This window comes from Squalius cephalus (assembly GCF_949319135.1).
Source record: "Squalius cephalus genome assembly, chromosome: 5".
NCBI classification, from domain to species: domain Eukaryota; kingdom Metazoa; phylum Chordata; class Actinopteri; order Cypriniformes; family Leuciscidae; genus Squalius; species Squalius cephalus.
Window position 1 is genome coordinate 6,198,549 of NC_137126.1, and position 19,623 is coordinate 6,218,171.

At 38.2% G+C, this 19,623-nt stretch overlaps 1 protein-coding gene across 1 annotated transcript; it reads left to right on the forward strand.

The window, feature by feature from the left end:
* The first annotated feature begins 4,571 nt into the window (after nt 1–4,571).
* mn1b (meningioma 1b) lies at nt 4,572–19,357 on the forward strand. Its single transcript, XM_079872693.1, has 2 exons — nt 4,572–9,249; nt 18,054–19,357. The coding sequence occupies exons 1-2, from the start codon at nt 5,751–5,753 to the stop codon at nt 18,260–18,262; spliced, it is 3,708 nt and encodes a 1,235-aa protein (XP_079728819.1). The 5' UTR covers nt 4,572–5,750; the 3' UTR covers nt 18,263–19,357.
* Nucleotides 19,358–19,623: the final 266 nt, after the last annotated feature.

A 19,623-nucleotide genomic window follows, 5' to 3' on the forward strand; every position in this document is an offset into this window, starting at 1 on the left:
TGCATTTATCAATTAGCAATATAGAAACTGTGTAAACAGAAAGACAAACTTATATAAATATTGTGACCACTTTCAGTGAACTGCCTTTTGTTTCTGTTAATGTGTTTGGTCTTGACAGATCTGCTACGCTGCTGCTGACTTGCTAATGCTGATAGATACATAAACACACTGCTGTGAGCATGTAAGATATACGCTTCTGCAGATCTAGGCAGGTGGAGCTGGGGGAGGTGGAGGGGTTCAGAGAAAGCAGGACTAGAATCTCATTGGCTGCAGGATCCAATCAGCTTGTATCATGTGGTAATGATGTGATTGCTTGCAGATTGCATGTAAAGGACCTATCAACTAAATATACAGCCTAAGTGTTCTATCACTTTTGCTGCACCTCATTTTTTTCCCTCTTTGAACAATTGCTTTCCTTTGGATGACAGATGATGCTTAAACCCTTGACCTGCAGCTCTAAACGGACCACTACTGACTGACAGGACTGGATATTCTTCAGAGAAAGGGTTGCGTCGCACTACTTCCCCTCCACAAAGGAAGGACAACTGTGAGCAAAATAATAATAAAAAACTGAAAGAATCTTTGGATGTCATCAGTTTTAAAAACAGCCAGTTTCAAAACAATGTGTTAAGCTTTGCTTTATACCACGGCCAACTTCTCTGTTCTAAGAGTCATTGCCGATTCAGAGTTGTATTTGTATTGGTCCCACCTATAAACTGCCAGAGAGATACATTATTTTACCAGCTTATATTTGATCCTTGTTATTTTAAAGAAAGTTACTTTTGCAAGAAATAAATTAAGGAAATTACTGGTCTATTTCTTTTTCACCACAGTTTTATTATCTGTTAAAGTAAGCATGGTATGTCCCATTTATTAGACTATACACACTTTTTTTCCCAATTGTCTTTTTTTGCAATGTATGTGTATTATCCAAAAATAAATAAATGATAATAATACAAAATTACTATTTAGTGCAATTCAGAATGAAAAGAAGCATGGAGAAGCATTAAGGCTTTCAACCAGATGCAAAATTGAAACAAATACATGTGATAAACTGTTTAAACGTTTCAGTCCATAATAATCACTGATGATAGTCTTTATAGACTTGGATATTAGACTCAAAACCTTAAATTCTCCTCCTTTTGCATTCAACATTTACAATACAATTATTTTGTCACAGTTTTCAACCTATATTTAAAAAAAACTGGTGATTTGTTATGGAATTCTATTATATTCCATTCTATTCTATTCTATTCTATTCTATTCTATTCTATTCTATTCTATTCTATTCCACTTCATTTTATTACATTTCAGTTCTTATGTTTCATTTTTGTGCACTGCTTTTCTTCATTCTATTGTCATACTCTTTCTGTGCTTTCCATTTTTTGCCAAATTCTTTGCAGTCAACTGTGAAAAAAAAGAAGAAGATATAGTTGTGTTGTTCCAGCTAGTGTTTCCGACTTCATCATGTTCTCTTCAAGTCTTTCTTCCACACCCCTCCCACTCGTGCCCACCCCTGCCTTCCTCTTTATTTTCTCAACAGCTTGTAACATTGCCTTTGACTGCCTTGTCATTTGGCACTGATTAAATTCTGGGACAAAACAACAATCTCAATTCCAAGTACCCTTCCAGACACCGAATGGTGATCATTTAATTTCATTTAATTTAATTTAACGATTTATTTATTTATTATCTCTCTGTTTTGCTGCTATGTTTCTAATACTCAAATAGCAATTAAGCATTTTTGATTCAGTCATTGATAATATTCTCACGACCAAACTTAAATATAATACACAAATGTAAACAATAAACTAATCAGTATATATATATATATATATTTTTTTTTTGATCTTTCACTTAACCATTTTGTATAGCTCACAGTGCAATAAGATATCAAATTTAACAGAAGAATGTTATGGGTTGCAAAAAAAAAAAAAAATTACCATTAACAACCCAGTGTGCAGTTTTACTCAGCGTTCTGAAGATGCTCACTGCACCGACCTAAATTAAATATTTATAAAAAAATATTAACAATAAACAGCATTTTAATAGTTATGATTATTTTATTTGTATTTCATCATACTTTAACCCACGCTACCCAACAGAGGATAGGTGGTTTGGAGAATGGATGGATGGATAGAAGGAAGAAAGGAAGGAAAGAAGGAAGGATTAACCATTAGCTAGTGAGACTCGTCTCACCTACAGACTAACAGAGTGTTTGGGGCTTGAAAGGATCATGCGAGCTGGTTTAAAAGTAGCCTACTTTTTTTGTTCTCAACCATAACTGTTATGAACACATACTGTTTTGTACAGTTGCATGTTGTTTATTAATCGCTAGATGGCACTGTGTCTTTTTCACCGAATTTCCACAGCGAAAGCAGTTCACAGAAAAATACATTACCATGGCTTCTCATTTTTGTTCTCCTTTAGGAGAAAAATGTATTTCTTTAGAAAAGTCAATCTGTTCAACCCAAGTATTTGTTGCTGAGACGCCTATGCACGGCATTACATCGAGATTTCATAGTTGTGTTATGTTAGGGGGCAGACGATGTTTTAAATTGACACTTTTGATGTCACTTAACACTCATTTATTTACATTGTGTGTGTTTTTCCTCATGCATGATTAACAAAGAAAATTACAAATGCTTGTAGTAAATGATTAGGTCTGTGGTTAGGCCTACTCATCTCGGCAAAATGATTTGCTTTAATTAGGCTATTATTAGGCCATTATGATTATGAATGTTATTATTAGTATTATTATTATATTAGAGGGGACAGGAGGCGATGTTGTAAATTGTCATTTAACAATAATTTATTTACACTGTGAGTTAGCCTAAATGTAGCCTACAGGTCATTTGGGTGGAATAACAAAAGCTTACTAAATGGGTGGTTTCTCATCTCGGCAAATCGTTAGTCTTAATTAATTAATAATTATTATTATAAAGCAGCTGTGTTTAACATGCGTCTAGGGTCATATACAGAAAGAAAAATAATAATAATAGGCCTACTATAGGCTACCTAACATGTTCACTTCCGTTAGGTAAAGAAAGAAAGAAAGAAAAAACTCTGCTGCTTACAAGCTCCTGATTTAGGCCTATTAGTGTATTTCGTAATTAAAACGAGAGAAATAGACAATAATAGGCTACTCTGAATAGACACTCTCTGATTCTACGAGTCGTGTACGTTCAAATCTTTACTTTAACGGTGATCGTGAAGTTAGGCTAATATAAATCAGTCGATGTAACAACAGCACCGACGGACGGGTTTCTCTCCTCTTCTGGAATAATATTATTAGGGGAACTGAAATGCATGCAGTTTTACACACAAGCGTGACAGTAGCTAGCTAAAGAGAATAATCAGTTTTCACACTTTATCCATTATTACTGTGGGCAGCAGCAATGCTTTACATAGGGTTCATGAGGCTTTGATACATTCAAAGCTTACTTCATCGTTTGATAGATAGATACTGTAGATAGATAGATAGATAGATAGATAGATAGATAGATAGATAGATAGATAGATAGATAGATAGATAGATAGATAGATAGATAGAATGTAAACAGAATTATGTTAATTGGTCAATTAATTTGAATGGAAATGTTAATTCGCAGTTTGAAGTGCACTAACAATGCAAACTCCGGGTGGTAATTATGCCGCGCATTTGCGCTTTTGTTAAGCATTTGCATAGGGATAGACTGAGGCTCCCTACAAATGGATTTTTTTCAATGCTTTTCCATTCCACAGTATCCAGGTTTTCACTACGCTATATTATCGAAAATTCTACAATAAATGTAAAAGCATCACAAAACTCTCATAGAGCTGTTCAGTTATCAGCAGGCGTAAATCAAGATATTAAATGCAAAAGAATCAGCCTAGCCTACCAGCTGTGGTTGACAACGATTTGATTACAAGATGCCATTTTTTATGTTATCTACTGCACTTTCTATGTTTTAAAACTGTATGTTTTACAGATCATAGAATTATATAATGACAATAGCCTATACCAAGCTACTAAAATCTGTAGAATGTGCTTAATGACTGTAAAGCCAAAACAACAGTGTTAGACTCATGACACAAAAGCAATGCATTATTTTGCTACACTAACAACATGAAAGCCAATACAAAGCACTCAAATTTACATAACTAAAACAACATAAGAAAATAAATGTTTAAATAGGCTACCTACAATCCCAACAAACTGCATGGATGTTCTTCGTGGGAATTCTGGAATGCTCCTTTCTCCATAAAAAAGCTAGCCCCTTTTACTTATGGAAACATTGTTTTAACAATTTGACCACCTTGTTAAAATTTCAAAAATGATTATCATAATTAGGCTATATCATTATGAAGTAAAATTACATCATTATTACAGTAAAATTAAATGCATTGTACCATTTTTAGTTAAAAGAAGTTTTTTTTTTTTTTTTTTAAATACAATGAGTGGATTTGGATCCAAAAAACCAAACAAATAGGCCTACTTTCTCTGAAGCACCTGAAAACCCTTTCTCGTAAGGCAAACAGACAAATCCTGGACTACCTTAAGAGATCGTCCCTCCCTCGGCACGTAAGCCATTGGCTGATGTTTGCAGCGGAGGACCTTGCTGAAATGCAAAACTTGTTGCTGGTCCTTGCGGTCGTTGCGCGCTGTGCTGAGCGTCTCATACATCAGTATGTGATCTATCGGTGAATCGTTTCCAGCTGGAGTGGAGCAAATCTCAGAACTGGTGCTATTAGAACAGGACTCCCTGAATGTGCAAGTGTTGACTGTAATTGAAATTGCAGTCAAGCTGTTCGATTGTGCGGAAAATGAGCAGGACCGATGGGACTGTGTTGCCCAGCAGCTCTGTGGTGGCGGGCTTTGGATAGCGCGTGTGCTGCCTATCCCTCGGAGCTCCAAAAGACGGGCGCACAAAGACGGGAGTTCGGGGTTCACCCCCTAATTCACGGGACTTTCTTCTTGCCTTTACTTTTGTGTCATCGCTTGTGTAGCTCAGCCCAAGGGAACTATTTCTTTACAACTTATGCAATTTGAAAGAATCTCACCCATTTCTAAAAGAAAGTGGATACCAAATACGCTGTTCTGGATTCATATGGACTTGGATATTTTTGTGGTACCTTGGAAAGTGTTGTAATATGCGTTCAAAATGGATTTTTAAATAGAACATGTACCTCACTCTGGACATTTGACAGCACATTGGAATTATAGTCTGTGGAGGATGATTTGACGGAACATGTTTTCTATATTTTTTTCTATATGTGTTGTAGCTGTCGTCAGATCGTCAGGTGAGGCTGTTTTTGTGGTAAGAGAGTAGTTTTTATAGCAGTCGTGTTTAGAAAATTTCGGCAAAAAATTTGTTTTTTGTTTGTTCAGTCCAAATATTCCACATAGTAAATAATTGTATTTCTTTTATATTTTATGTAATACTTTTAAAGCAGTGAAGAAACAACATGGAACAGATTATGGAATAGACCTTGAACTTTAAAGTTTTTGTAGAGCATTTCGTATTACAATTTCAAGTTCATTTACAATATCATAGACTTTCTCAGTAATTAATTATTCATTACTGTGGTTTACAACTACAAACATAGTTTTTTATTGATGGCAATACCACATTTGAAATTTACCCCTGTATTATACAACTTGTTGTTGATATTACTTGAGTTTGCCAAAGAAAGAAAATAAAGGAGACAGTAGACACTGCAGTGGAGCCAGGGAAGCTGGTTGTCATGCGGGATTGATTGTGGGAAGTATGTTTGGGCTGGAACAGTTTGGTCCACAGATTAATAACAGAAATTTTGGCCCCACTGAGAAAAACTTTAACCAGCCAAGAGTAAGCATGAACTCTCATTACAAGAGCCCAGGTTTTCATGCTGGAGGCCCACAGGGGACAGTTGAGCCTGGTATGGGCCCACTTAACGAGCCTCCAGTGATTGAGATGAACATTAACATGAATGGAGGTGAACAGTATGGTGGATTCCAACGAGGACATTCTGAATTGCATGTGGGGAATCTCCAACAGCAACAACAGGCCTCAATGCATGGATTTTTTAACCCTCAGCGACCTCATAATAATCCCCATGGACATCAAACCCATTCACACCAACACCATCAGCACTTTGCTGGAAATTTTGGACCTGAACCTGGGTCCTCTTGCTTACACAGCGGAAGGATAATGGGTTACAACAGCGGTATGGGGCTCCAGCAAGGATTTACGGAGGGGTTTGACCCACTCTCTGAGGGGCAGTCAGCAGATGGCTTCTCTCAGCAGCAGTCCCAGCAGCAGCAAAGGACAGGCTCCATGCCTGATTTTCAGCACCATGGACCCCCCAGCGGAAATCACCCTGTACCTGCCCCATGTCTCCCATTGGACCAATCACCTAATCGTGCTGCCTCCATCCATGGCCTGTCTTCTTCATCCTCTTCATCAGAAAGTCACAATCTAGAGCCCAGACGAATGCCCCCACCAGGTGGTGTTGATGGACTGGACTACAACTATTCCAATGAGCCCTCATCTGGACATTTTGAAGTGTCTGTGTACTCCCCCTCTGAATCTGATTCTCAGCTTTCTCATTATGGGCCTGGGCGTCAGGTGCCAGGGCCCAATTTTCCTGGAAACCCAGGGTTGTCTCGTGCTCCTGGAATGCAGGGCATCTCTAAAGAACACCCCCATGCCCCCCCTCAACAGCAGCAGCCCTCAGCCCAGCACAATGTGTTCTTTGAACGTTTTGGGGGTGGACGCAAAATACCAGTGGGGATAGAGCCTGGATCCAGGCATCCTCTCTTGCAACAGCAGCCAGGCTTGATTGGCAGACAGAACACTTGCCCACCATCTCTCCCACAGCCCCCACAATCAGAGACGAGTTCCGCAAATGCCAGCATGCAGGAGGGAGGCGTCATGATGCCTGGCCAGCATAATCAGTTTGAATACCCTATTCACAGACCAGAGAACAGACGGATGCATAGTTATGGCGACCCCATGTTCAACATGCAACAGCAGCCACCCCCTCCTCAGCAGCCTTCCAATCAGAGGCTGCAACACTTTGATTCTCCTTATTTAAATATGGCTAAGAGGCCCAGGTTTGATTTTCCAAATGCCACTCATGGTGGGGAGAGTTGCGGCAGTTGGAACAGTGGTATGCATAACCCGCCTGGTATGGAGAATAATCTCTCTCCAGCAGCCTACCCTGGCCTGCCAGGAGAGTTCACCCCCCCTGTGACGGATGGCTTTTCAACAGGCCCATCACTGCAGCTTACAGGGCCTGAGCAGCAGTCAATGCAGCAGCAACAAAATGCAGCATCGATGATCAAGCAAATGGCCTCTCGGAGTCAGCAGCAGAGGATGAGACAACCGAATCTACAGCAGCTGGGTCACCACAGTGATGTTCCTCAAGGGCCCCTGGGGCATGGGGGCCCGGTGGGAGGCATGCCTCAGTCAAGCTTCGAGAGAGAAAATGGTGGGAGGATGGTGAACTTTGATGGACGAAACCCACACATTACTTTGGAGAGTGGCTGGTTTCCCGGGCCGCATCCACCTGGGGAAATGCTGGGCCATCGCATGGGTCCAGGTAGAGAGGTGGGGGCTCATGAAATGCAGCAAAACGGTCCTGGCATGATGTTCAGACCTGGTGTGAATGGAATGGGCATGCAGGAGCCGATGAGGATACCGGGGGAGGGCCATGTGCAGCCCTTACTTTCACCCAACGTCCACTCACAATTCAACAGTGGCATGGGAAACCTCTCACAGATGCAGTCACCCAGTACAGGTGTTGGATTGCCCAATACACCATCAGAAAGGCGCCCTAATGACTTTCCGGGACCACCCATGGGTGGTCCGTCCTCTTTTCCCTATGGAGGGTCTAATCGACAGGGAGCCTCTCTCTGTAACTCTCAAGGGGTGAGCACCTCACCAGGGAGTTTTACATCCCAATCAGACTTTCCCACTAACCAACGTTCCTCAGTCAGCAAACTTGGTGGACTCTCCTTAGGGAATTTTAGCAAAACGACTGGCAAGGACAATGTTTTTGGACAGAGCTGCCTGGCAGCCCTCTCTACTGCCTGTCAGAACATGATTGCCAGCCTGGGGGCCCCTAACCTCAATGTGACATTCAACAAGAAGACTCAGGGAGAAGGGAAACGAAAGCTGAGTCAGACAGAACAGGACCTAAATAATAGTGCAGTTAATGGCACTGGGAATGCTGGGACTGAATATTTCCCAAGCATTACTTCCCCCCAAAATGGGCAAATGCCTCCAGCTGGAAATAGCAACACTAAACCACCAGGTCAAAATCAAATGGTGCAGGGGGAAGCCAGCACCCTCTCCCCAAATTACAATATGGACACTACCCCTTGCAGTGAGGGGAAGGCAGCGACAGGGAGTGGGAGAGGGAGAGGGAGGAGAAAAAAAGACAGTGGCCATGTGAGCCCTGGGATATTTTTCCCCTCTGAAAACAGTAACCCTGTTGTAAGTCCCGGCCAGCAGGTGGCCTCAGCAGCTGGTGCCGGGGAGAGATGTACAGGCACACCTCAAGAAAAGTCCCACACCTCTCCCTCATGGGGGAAAGGGGGTGACCTGCTGCTGGCAGATCAGGCTGATCTTATGTCATCTCTTGACAGTGGCATTCAAAGTGTATCAAAGTCTGAAGTCTGTTCCCCTCGCATGGATTTTACAGATGACTTGGGCACACATTATAGCAATGAGGATGAGGTATCATCAAGCTCAGATGCTCCATCCACTGTGAAGGCTGGCCGCAGCACTTTGTTAGGCTCGCCCAAGTTGCAGAGAGACAACGGACTAATAGGTGGGCAGAAAGGGCAAGGCGTGGGCCTCTCCAACCACACTACCTCAACATTGGATGGCTTTGGTGGAGTGAGCCATCCGGGTACACCAGGCATGGAGCAAGCCCGTACGCCCTCTAGCACCTCTGGCCAAGATGAAATTCACCCACTAGAAATTTTGCAGGCTCAGATCCAGCTCCAACGGCAGCAGTTCAGCATTTCAGAAGACCAGCCTTTAGCTGGAAAAAATAAGAAAAAAAGCAGTGACTGCAGTGGTCAAAATGGAGATGGAGAGCTTTCTAGCTGTAGCCCGGATGCTGGGAAGGGCTCCGTGGACACCATTGATCTGGACACACTCATGGCTGAGCAGCATGCCACCTGGTATGTGCCCAGTGACAAGTCTCTGCTTGAGGATTCAGAGGAGGAGAAGTCTGTTTGGGAAAAAAATAAAGTCCAGGGAACCATCAAAGAAGGTAAATATTTAAAATTTTACTACAGTATATATTTGAATTTATGCAAGTAAAAACACTGCATAAAATGTATGATGTGGCAATATTTGTAACCCCTCCCCCCAAGTTTTAAATGTATAGCCTTTAAAAAAAAAATATATTTTCACTTTCTCTCTCTGTCTTGCTCACACACACAAACACACTAATGTAGGCCTACATGCAAAAAAATGCTCTCCTTTACATTATAGTGTTTTTGAGCAATGATGTGACTCTTTCTTGAGTTTTTCTCTCTGTTACATTTTTATTAAAAGGAAAATTACATATAGATCGTTTGGATCATTTTAAAAAATATATATTTTTTTAAATAAATTTAAATTTAGTAAACCAAATTTAACAGAACACACATAGTTCGTCACAAATAGAATGTATCATATAAAATGGCTTTGTGAGAAAAAAATATGAAAGCTTCATAAAAGTACAACTAAAAGAAAAATGAGGTCATGATTTCTATGTATTAAATGCATTTCATTTAATAAAGTACCTACCTATTTTCTTAAGGAAAAACAAAAGCAAGTGGCTCTCTAAGCATTTGTAAAATCCAAGTATTTATTTAAGGATTTCGTCAGTTATATTACATTAAAAGCTACATTAAATAACAGAGGCAAAATATGTCCTGTTGATCTTTATCTCGATCTTCACTCACAACAATACTCTATTAATCATCTTGATATGTTCTAGCCACATGGTTTTAATCTTTCCATTATTATTATTATTATTATTATTATTATTATTATTATTATTATTATTATTATTAATAAATTAATTAAACGAACTCTGCTCAGAAGTCTTTAATTGAGTTCTTAGTTTAGGCCACTGTTCTGACACACTCTATGATGGGTAGAATAGTTTAAGAATTTTTCTTATATGCTCTATAAAAAAAAACTCGAATTGCCAATATTTTTACTAAATATGTTTTTTTTAAAACTGTAATGTATTTTTGTATACATGTTCCATGTGTGTGAAACCTAAAGACCATTAGAACAACTAATGAAGGTTGGAGCTGTGTAATAATACTAATACCAATAATAATAATAATAATTATTATTAGTAGAAGTACTTTTATTATTATTACTACTATATTAATAATAATTATTAATAATAATTTCTTATACATCAACATTAAGCGGCATAATTATGTAAACCATAAGCTCATATATTTGATGTGTGCATCCTTCATTTGGCACTTGTCCTTTAGTTTAATCAGTATATAAAACGGTAATTGTCTTTACTGAAAAGGCAGCGGGACGGACACGCATAATTGAATTGCCACAGCCGGAGTGCGCTTTCACACGTGTTAATAGTTCGCCCCCGGTGTGCATTATGTGCCCCTTTGTTTGGGCTAACTGCAGGTGGGAGGGTGCAGGGGGGAGCTTTCAGAGAAGGCAACCTTAAGTCAAGGTCCATTGTTTAACGTGCAGTGTTGTCAAGTGCACCATCCCCATCTCTTGCAAACGCATCCACCACCACACAGCCAAACGGATTCGTTGCGCATCTGTCTATGCACTCAGTGTAAACCAAATGCAAAACATTGTATTTTCTTCTCAGTATTTCCCACCTTTCTTTTCCCCCACCAACTATGCATTGCTGTCCTCATTCTGCAGTCTCCTTCTCTCCTTTTTTCCCCCTCCTCCTTTCATTCAGCCCCCCGAGCTGTAAACGCAAGTTGTGCTGGTGCGATCGATAGCTAGTTAGCACAAATCACCAGCCTTGACAGATTTTCATTTGAGTGGCGTAGACAGCAGAGATGAGAGAAGGGTTACAAAGTGTTTGCGGCTTGTGAAATTGCATCGGATGCATTGCACGCCAGCACACAAGGGGACTGTTAAATTCTATAAGAGGTTCATTCACACCATCATTTTTATAGGCCTTTATAACACTTAACTTTTAAAGCATATGAATGCTTCTAGTAATTTTAATTAGGTGACTAAGGTGCTTATAGGACATTGTTAATATGGATTTATAGGAAGCAGTAATTTATTTACGAGTCTCAGGATCATTTTAAGGCGCCTTGGAATTAATTGCACTGTGCTGTACGAAGTGAAAATGTGTAGTTGTGAACCTAAGGAGCTATTTCTTGCAGATATGACCACTACCATTTTTGCTTGGCGTAACCTAATGTACAGTCATATTAGATCATATTTTTGACTTAATAAAACCAGTTTATTTCAGTGTTAGGTGCTGAAGCAGTGTTAGGTGTTTTTATTTCTATATAAGAGTAAACACATTTCCTGTGAGTAATTAGTATTAGCTCACAATTTATCTCTCAGGAATATATCCTTAATATATATATTTATATGTTTGATTATATAAATAGTCTGTCTTTTTTGTTAGGTCTTCATCAAATAACCACAAATACAGATCACCTTATGAATATACACAGATTCAGCTGTCAGCAGCAGCGCAATGCGGCAGTGTTGTGTGCATCAATGTGTAATTTTACACATTTAAAAAATAAGACTGTAAGAACAATTTGAGTTAAAGATCTTAACAGGTTACATCATTTTTTGATAATGTGCAAAAAAGAATTTTAACATAAAATTTTAGATTTTTATTACATTTTCATGTAATATTGTTTTATGTTAGAAAATGATCTAAACAAAACATCCTTCTTAACCTTTCTTAAATCCTCAGCCCTTACAGGCGTCAAACACACACACACACACACACACACGCACACACGCACATGCACACACACTAAAATTTCACTACACCTTTAATAGCCAAGTATGCATAACACATACCAGCACACTTTTTGGATTTGATTTTGGATTGGACCTTTGAATTTGAAATTGGACATCTTTGACTGGGTTGCAGGATATTCATATTTGTTCTTTGTTCTGTATTCTGTGCTGTCAAACACCAGTAGTGTTGAGTCCTCTGATTTCAAAATCACAATGCAACTTAGTCACTATTATGTATACAAACTCCATAAGTGCTTTGATAGAGTTATTTTCGGGTCATTTAGTGGCCCAGCTGGTGTCCCTGTGCTTCTGTGGTTGTCGCCGTCTCTCTGGCTTCTCTCTCGGGTCTCCTTCTTGTTAGTGCAGACTAACCTTTGTGCAGACGACCTTTGCTCGTTAGATGGAGCTGAGAATTAAAAATGCTGGGCCCATCGGATATCTTGGATATGTTTTGTACAATCTAAAATATATATTTATTATCAGAAAATGTAATTACATTTTTGGGTTCATATTTCAGTAAAAAAAAATTGTTTAAGTAGATATAAACTTGTAACTAATATAATTTCTTAATATTAAGTTTTTTTGTGACAGGTTTTCTTGAGCAGCAAGTGTGAATACATTGTACATTAATGTTGTGTGTGAGGTTTTGGTTGTCATCAGTCATTACTGGTGAGGATTTCCTTGTGGCCCCCTGAAGTGTTTACTGCAAATGGTACTAATGACCCCCACTGGACTCTTTGTGGACATGATAAATGACAGAGCAAGTTAGGCAAGGTTTTATTACGCCTTTCTAAGATGCGGACAATATTTCTGCATTTAAATGGATCAGTTCTATACAAGGTAAAATCAGCTGTGTTTGTTTGTGCACCTTACGTGCCCACACGCTTTTGTGGGGAATGGCTTAATATATTGGTGGAGTGTACCGACTGGTCACCAAACACCCAGTACACTTATTTTTGTAGACAAATGGAAAGAGTGAATTTTCCTTTTCTAACTCATGGCAGAGTATAAGCATACCACTTTACTATTTCATTTGTGACAAGTTGCAAAACATGAATGATTTTAATTACTTTCCCTGGCTTGCTTTTTTGTTTCTTTCGTTCCATTCCTAACACCCAAAACAAAGCTGTGATTCACATTTAGTGTAAAATGGAAAAACAGCTCAGGGCAACCCATGCTCTCATTCTGTCACTAGCTTGCTTCTTATTGACTTTCTCCAGAACTTATTCATTCGCCAATTTTTCAATCATTTTATCAGTGGTTGAAAATAAGAAATGCTCTTGCACTAATATTACAACCCATACACCAATACATACACACATACATGTACATACATACATATATTTAAACAAAAACATATATATTTTTAAAAATGTATTTGCCCTCCATATTTTTCAAACCAAGAAAAAACATTATTTCACATTTAAAGAAAAACTTTATTTGTTATCTACAGTACATGAACATATAAGACATCTGAATAAAAATCAGTAATTAACATACTTATTATATAATGTAAAAAATAAATAATATAATTCTAATTGTCATAAAATCTAATCGTGGCTGATCAGTGGATTTTAAAATGTAATTTTAAATGGTGGATACAAAGTTTAGTACTATTCCATTCACATTTGCATACAGCCTAAATGCAGGCTACTGTAAGATTGGAAATGTAATATCTTGCCCCTGAAATAAATTTTACATTTTGAATTTCAAAAATATATTTAATTTAGCTTCCCTGTGTACAACATATATTTAGCACATATTTAAATATATTTTAGACAGATTTATTTATTCATTCATTTATTTATTTATTTATTTGCAATATGGCAAAGAAATTATAAGCAAAGCAATATTAATATTAAATACAGCAGGATTTTAAAGGAGAAGTGTGTATTTTGTTCCCCAACGGTGTGACCAAATGGAATTGCAAAAATTACAACTGTTTTCCTGAACTGTTTGCTTCCAATATATCCCCAAATTCACACCATTGGTAAATAATTGTTCCTGTTTTGGGCATGTTGGAAGCCTCAAATAAACCAAACAATACTTTTATAGCCCTTCAGTATTTATGCCTTTCGGTGGAATTAACCTTCAGATGACTTACTTGTCCTAGTCTCTGAAAATTAAGATGGGACAGGAGAGAGTATTTTGATTTGATGATTTTTATACTGTACAAACTGTATAGTCTAACCCTAACCTACTGATCACGGAAAACTTTCTGCATTTTTATATTTTCAAAAAACATCACTTGGTATGATGTATAAGCTGCTTTCCTTATGGGGACCAAAAAATACACACACATACACACACACACACACACACACAGATAAAAATACCTTTAAGGTTTTTAAAAGCTTTTTGGATATCCAGTAATAGCAGGACACATACTACAGCAGAGCACATACTGACTCATGTGACAGTTAGACTTAAAGCCTGCCTTTATAAGCTGTATACTTCAGTTTACTTCTAGAAACTTCCTCATTATACAAGCTTACATTTTGTTTTCTTCTATGTTTTCCAAATCTTGTTCCGATGCTCTGACTTCAGCCCTCTTACTGCATGTGTGTGTGTGTTTAAAGATGTTACCAGGCAGCTAGAGGGAGTTATGTCGTTTGGGATGCAGGTTGTTGTCTGGGAATCATACTTCATTTTTGGGAAAAATAGCAAATGGGTTGTGATTTTAGAGCAGCTAACTATTAGGAGAGAGAAAAAGAGAGAAGAAGAAGTAAATGGCCATTAGATGGTTCATTGGGTGCGTCTCAATCAGCTCCCGAGGTCGTCAATTCATATATCTTACACATTCGGGCACTGGTAAGGACAGTAAGGAACCAGGGTCGCTATATATTGGGACACTGATAGTGACATGATGACAACATGTACAACGTCACTACTGGTTTTTATGAACAACAGCAGAACTGATATTTTTCGGACATTTATTTTTTAATGTTAATTTTAAGTATATTATGATAAATACTTTGTTACATATACCTATAAATGTTATCTAGATTATGTTCTGTACCTGTCTATGAATTTATGTGCTAACATGAACATTATAAGTACATTGTACCTTACATTTTTTATTTTTTGATGTAAGTACATAGTTGTTAAAGACACCTAATATAAAGTGCGACCACAAATGTTTTAAAATATAAACATAAGACCAGACAGTTATGTCATTTCCTCTACTGAGGAGTAGAGGAAGCCGGACTTGCTGAAGATTTATTATTGCAGCAGTAAATCATGTATTAGTTTCTCAAGTATGTGTTCTCGAGGAGGGGGAGGGTGGGGAGAGAGAGAGAGAGAGAGAGAGAGAGAGAGAGAGAGAGAGAGAGAGAGAGAGAGAGAGAGAGAGAGAGAGAAAGAGAGAGCCTGTGCCTGCCTGAACTCAGAATCCTGCAGGAAGGGGAATATAAGCTTTCAAACCTTCAAATATAAGTCTTTTGCAAATTCTCTTGTGGATAGCAATTAAAAGATCCAGCATGTAGATCAAAATTAGCATATTTTCAGTGGAATCCCAAGGTCCTTGAATCAGTGCATTACGCTGTGAACAGAAGTAATTCCTGATCAGAAATTAATGGGACCATGTGTGGGGAGTAAAATGTAGATTTTTTTTTTTTGCAAACTCACAATCTGGAGTAATTCTAAACAACAACAACAACAACAACAATAAAGGAATAGAAGTTAGAAGAAAACATTTAGATGCACTTAAAATTTGTGTGTGTGTCTGAACAAACTGAACAAAATTAAAAATGTATCTTTCATAATTGTGATATTTTAGATCTTTAGATTTGCATTTTGTGTAGGACATACCAGTAAAAAGTATTATATAGTTTTAGGTAAGCATTTTGTTTGAGACTAATGACGATTGTGATTGTGACCAATCACAATTCATGCAAATATCGCTGATGTCATCTCTGTAAGGTTTCTGAGACAAAAACTGATTTTCTGAGGATTGAGGAAAATTAATACAGCATTGTAATAATATAAATTACAGATTTTAAAAACATTATTAAGGGTTATGATATGTGTGGATTTAATGTTGAAAGTGCTGTGTCAGGTTATGTGTGTGCTGTGTTTGTTATGTTGCAGTGTTTTGGGATAGACACCGAGTCTCTTAAATGTGTGACTGTGTTTTGGGGTTGCACAGTTCTCACATTGCTGTGTGTGTGTTGGGGGTAGCAGCAGGAAGCTTGATGGCTGCTGAGCAGTTTGTGTGTGTGTGTGTGTGTGTGTGTGTGTGTGTGTGTGTGTGTGTGTGTGTGTGTGTGTGTGTGTGTGTGTGTGTGTGTGTGTGGAGAATGCTTGGTTGCTTATCCAGGCCGTAGCCCAGCCTGCTGTGCCCAGCTACCACGGACTATTGGCAGACTCTGCAGGGCGTAAGACAAGAGAATAGGACTATGTGCGTGCATAAGTGTGTGTGTATGTGTTATTGCCTTAGGCGTGTGAAGATGTGGGGGAGATGTTTATATATTTCACACCATATAATAGATTAAGACTTCATATAAAGATATGATGATCTTTTGTTTGTCATCATTTATGCAGTCCCACCGTTGTCTTTTCTTTTTACCACTAATGTCTTTCCCTCCTCTCTGGATTCCGTTTCCCTTTATTTTTGTTCCTCTATCCTTAGGGTTTGGGGGATGGGGTCGGGTTATTGACCTTTCCCTACACCTTACCATTTTTTTTTTCTGCAGTACTGGTCCAGACAGGCTCGAGGGCGAGACCAGGCGCCCGTCTCTCAAAATGGCTGACACACAGCATGTGTGTGTGTGTGTGTGTGTGCGTGTATAGGTGTTTCTCTGTAGGGGGTAGAGCAGGGATAATTGTAACACATTTGAGTTTTTTGCAGATTTATTCAGAAGCCTAAAAATGATTATCCTAAATATTTGATATTTTACCTCAAATGTCTTTGGCGTGTCAGTAGTCATTATCCATGTCAGTTAAATTTATAACATAATCAGTTCATATACCGTTAAACTGGAAGTGCATGAAGGACAGGTGTTACATTCCTAACACTGTAGCGTAATTATATATATATATATATATTTTTTTTTTACATTAAATGAAAAAGAGCTTGTCCATATCTGATTTAAAATTTGATTTTATTTGTTATAAATAAAATTACAACACTAAAAACTAAAATGTCTAAAGATGTTTTTACTTGCTTTTTTATATCCATTTTTATGTACATCTGATTAAAGATGTGAACTGGGTACAAAACTGATACAATTATAGTGTTTTGAAATGCCATTTTCTCTATTTCTCTGTCTATCAATCACTTCTTCTCTTGTATTGACATTTCAAATGCAACCCTTATAAACCTTTGTATGGATTTTGTTTTGTGCAGTAAATGAGATGGGGGCAGGGGGTTGACTTGTGTGTCAGTGCTTTAGAAGGGTCATTATGCAGGTAAATTAGGTCAAACAGAGTCAAAGGTCAGTTTTCCCAGAGCTTTGTGACTCCTTTACTGAAGGGTCACTTTGTTTTTGTGCAGTGGAACGGGGTGAATGGGTCCTAAAGCCAATGCTAATGCATGTGGTTCGATGGATTTTAAGATCACACTTCTCAAATACACAGTCTCAAACCATTCACACAATTGCCTGGAAAAGACAAGGGCTTTCTTACTTTTGACACTTAAAAAAAGAAGAATGACCAGCGCCTACACACACACACACACACACACACACACACACACACACACACACACACACACACACCTGTGTAGGCCAATCACGAAACACTTACTGTACACAATATTTACTCAACAAAAAGGTACATTAAAGGCTTTTTATTTGTTGACAGGCATTTTGAAATTGATACACTACCACTTAATCGGCAAAATCTGGGACAGTGATCTACCAATATTGGCCAATGCGAGTACTTGAATTAATTTGGGATGGATTATATATGGTTCAAAATTTCAAACATTTAAATATTGTGGTGGCCAAAAATCACTTGATTAATTGGCCTATCACAACACAAGACACTTAAAAAATGCTGTATATAAATTAATACATAGATTGCAATGACCAAATGTAATGGTTACATCAACATATTACATTTCTTCCCCCTGTGTTTTTCTTTCAGAAGTAGACCTGTCTCAAAGTAAAGGCACAGGAGGAGCAGGTTCCTCGGGGACCACTGGAGGTATGGGTTCTCATCTCCAGTGCCTGTCAGTCCACTGCACAGATGAACTTGGGGAGTCTAAGGGGCGCGGGGGACCTGTTCCTTCCTGGCGTTCCCTTCACTCGGACATCTCAAACCGTTTCGGAACATTCGTAGCTGCGTTGACTTGAAGAAACAAGAGCAAGAGAAAAGAAGACCTTTTGACTACCAGGATGAGGATAAGAAACCAAGACTTCTTTTTTTATATATGGAGGAAGGATAAATCAGTGTTTCTTTGTCAGGAAAATTTGTGCCATTTTTGTAGAAAAAACAAAACAAGAAAAAACATGTTACACTGAACTTACTGTAGGATGATATTAAAAGACAAGATGATGGTATACCAGTACTGATCCAGACCTCAACATTTCTTTATACGTCTATGCATTCTGATGGCTTTTCTGTTCATCCATTGTTGTGTATTCTATGCTTTTCTCATACCCAATTTTTTGCCCTGTCTGGAGGTCTCTTTTTTTTTTTTTTCATCTTTGAAATAATTATTGTTCCTTCTTATAAAAAAAAACCCTGATTCTGAATAAGATCTAGGGTCTTTTCCTGACCCTCTAGCCCTCAGGGCAGGTAATTCTATTGTCATCAAGAGACACAAGAGGGCTTTGAAATATGTGGTCCTTGCAGGCGTGCTGCTTGCTGCCTTCTTTGGAACCAAAAGGGAGTGGTCAGGGGAATCCTATTAGAACATGATTCATAGAAATTCAATGATGTGCCATGTCTTTTCATGCTGTCTTAAAATGCTTTAATGCGGATCACTGGCCCTCCCCCAGAATTTCTCCACTGCTTTTGGTTACTCTAACCCTCTTTACTTGTATATTAGGTTTACAGCATTCTCCATGTTTCGGTTTAAATAGCCCATAGCCCATCGGATTGTTTCTTGAACACCCAACACTGGTATGCCGCACAGCTAGAGGAAACCTTTTGATGTTAAATGGATATCAAATAGAAACCAGAATATTGGTATTGCACATGTAATTTTTTTAGGCAATCTTATACTCTTTAGAATAATGTTACAGTTGACCTTAAATACCTGAAAAAGGTTCGATGGAAGGTCATAATGGCAACGTGGAGATTTACAGAGGTCCTTTTTCTTTGTTTCTTTTCATTTTTTAAAGTAATATGTAAAGTGCAGTTGTCTGTTTTCCTGCATATTGTATATATATGTATATGTTTTATTGAGTATCTAAATAACAATAAATATGATGTTAATGGTGGCAGTTGCGCTTTGAAGAATTCTGTTTGCATTACTTTTGCTGCGAGCAGCAAGTAACATTTATCGCTATATAAAATGTTTTTACACGTCCAATTTTTCTATTTAAATTTAATGCAGTAACTGACCTTGACATGACATGACATGACACTGAATTGTATTTAAGTTTTTAAAATTAGAATTATACTGGCTTTTTTAGATTGCACTTGCAATGAACGACCTGTTGTTCCCAAAACCTTGGTAAACATTTAAATAATAGGACACTTTTTTTTT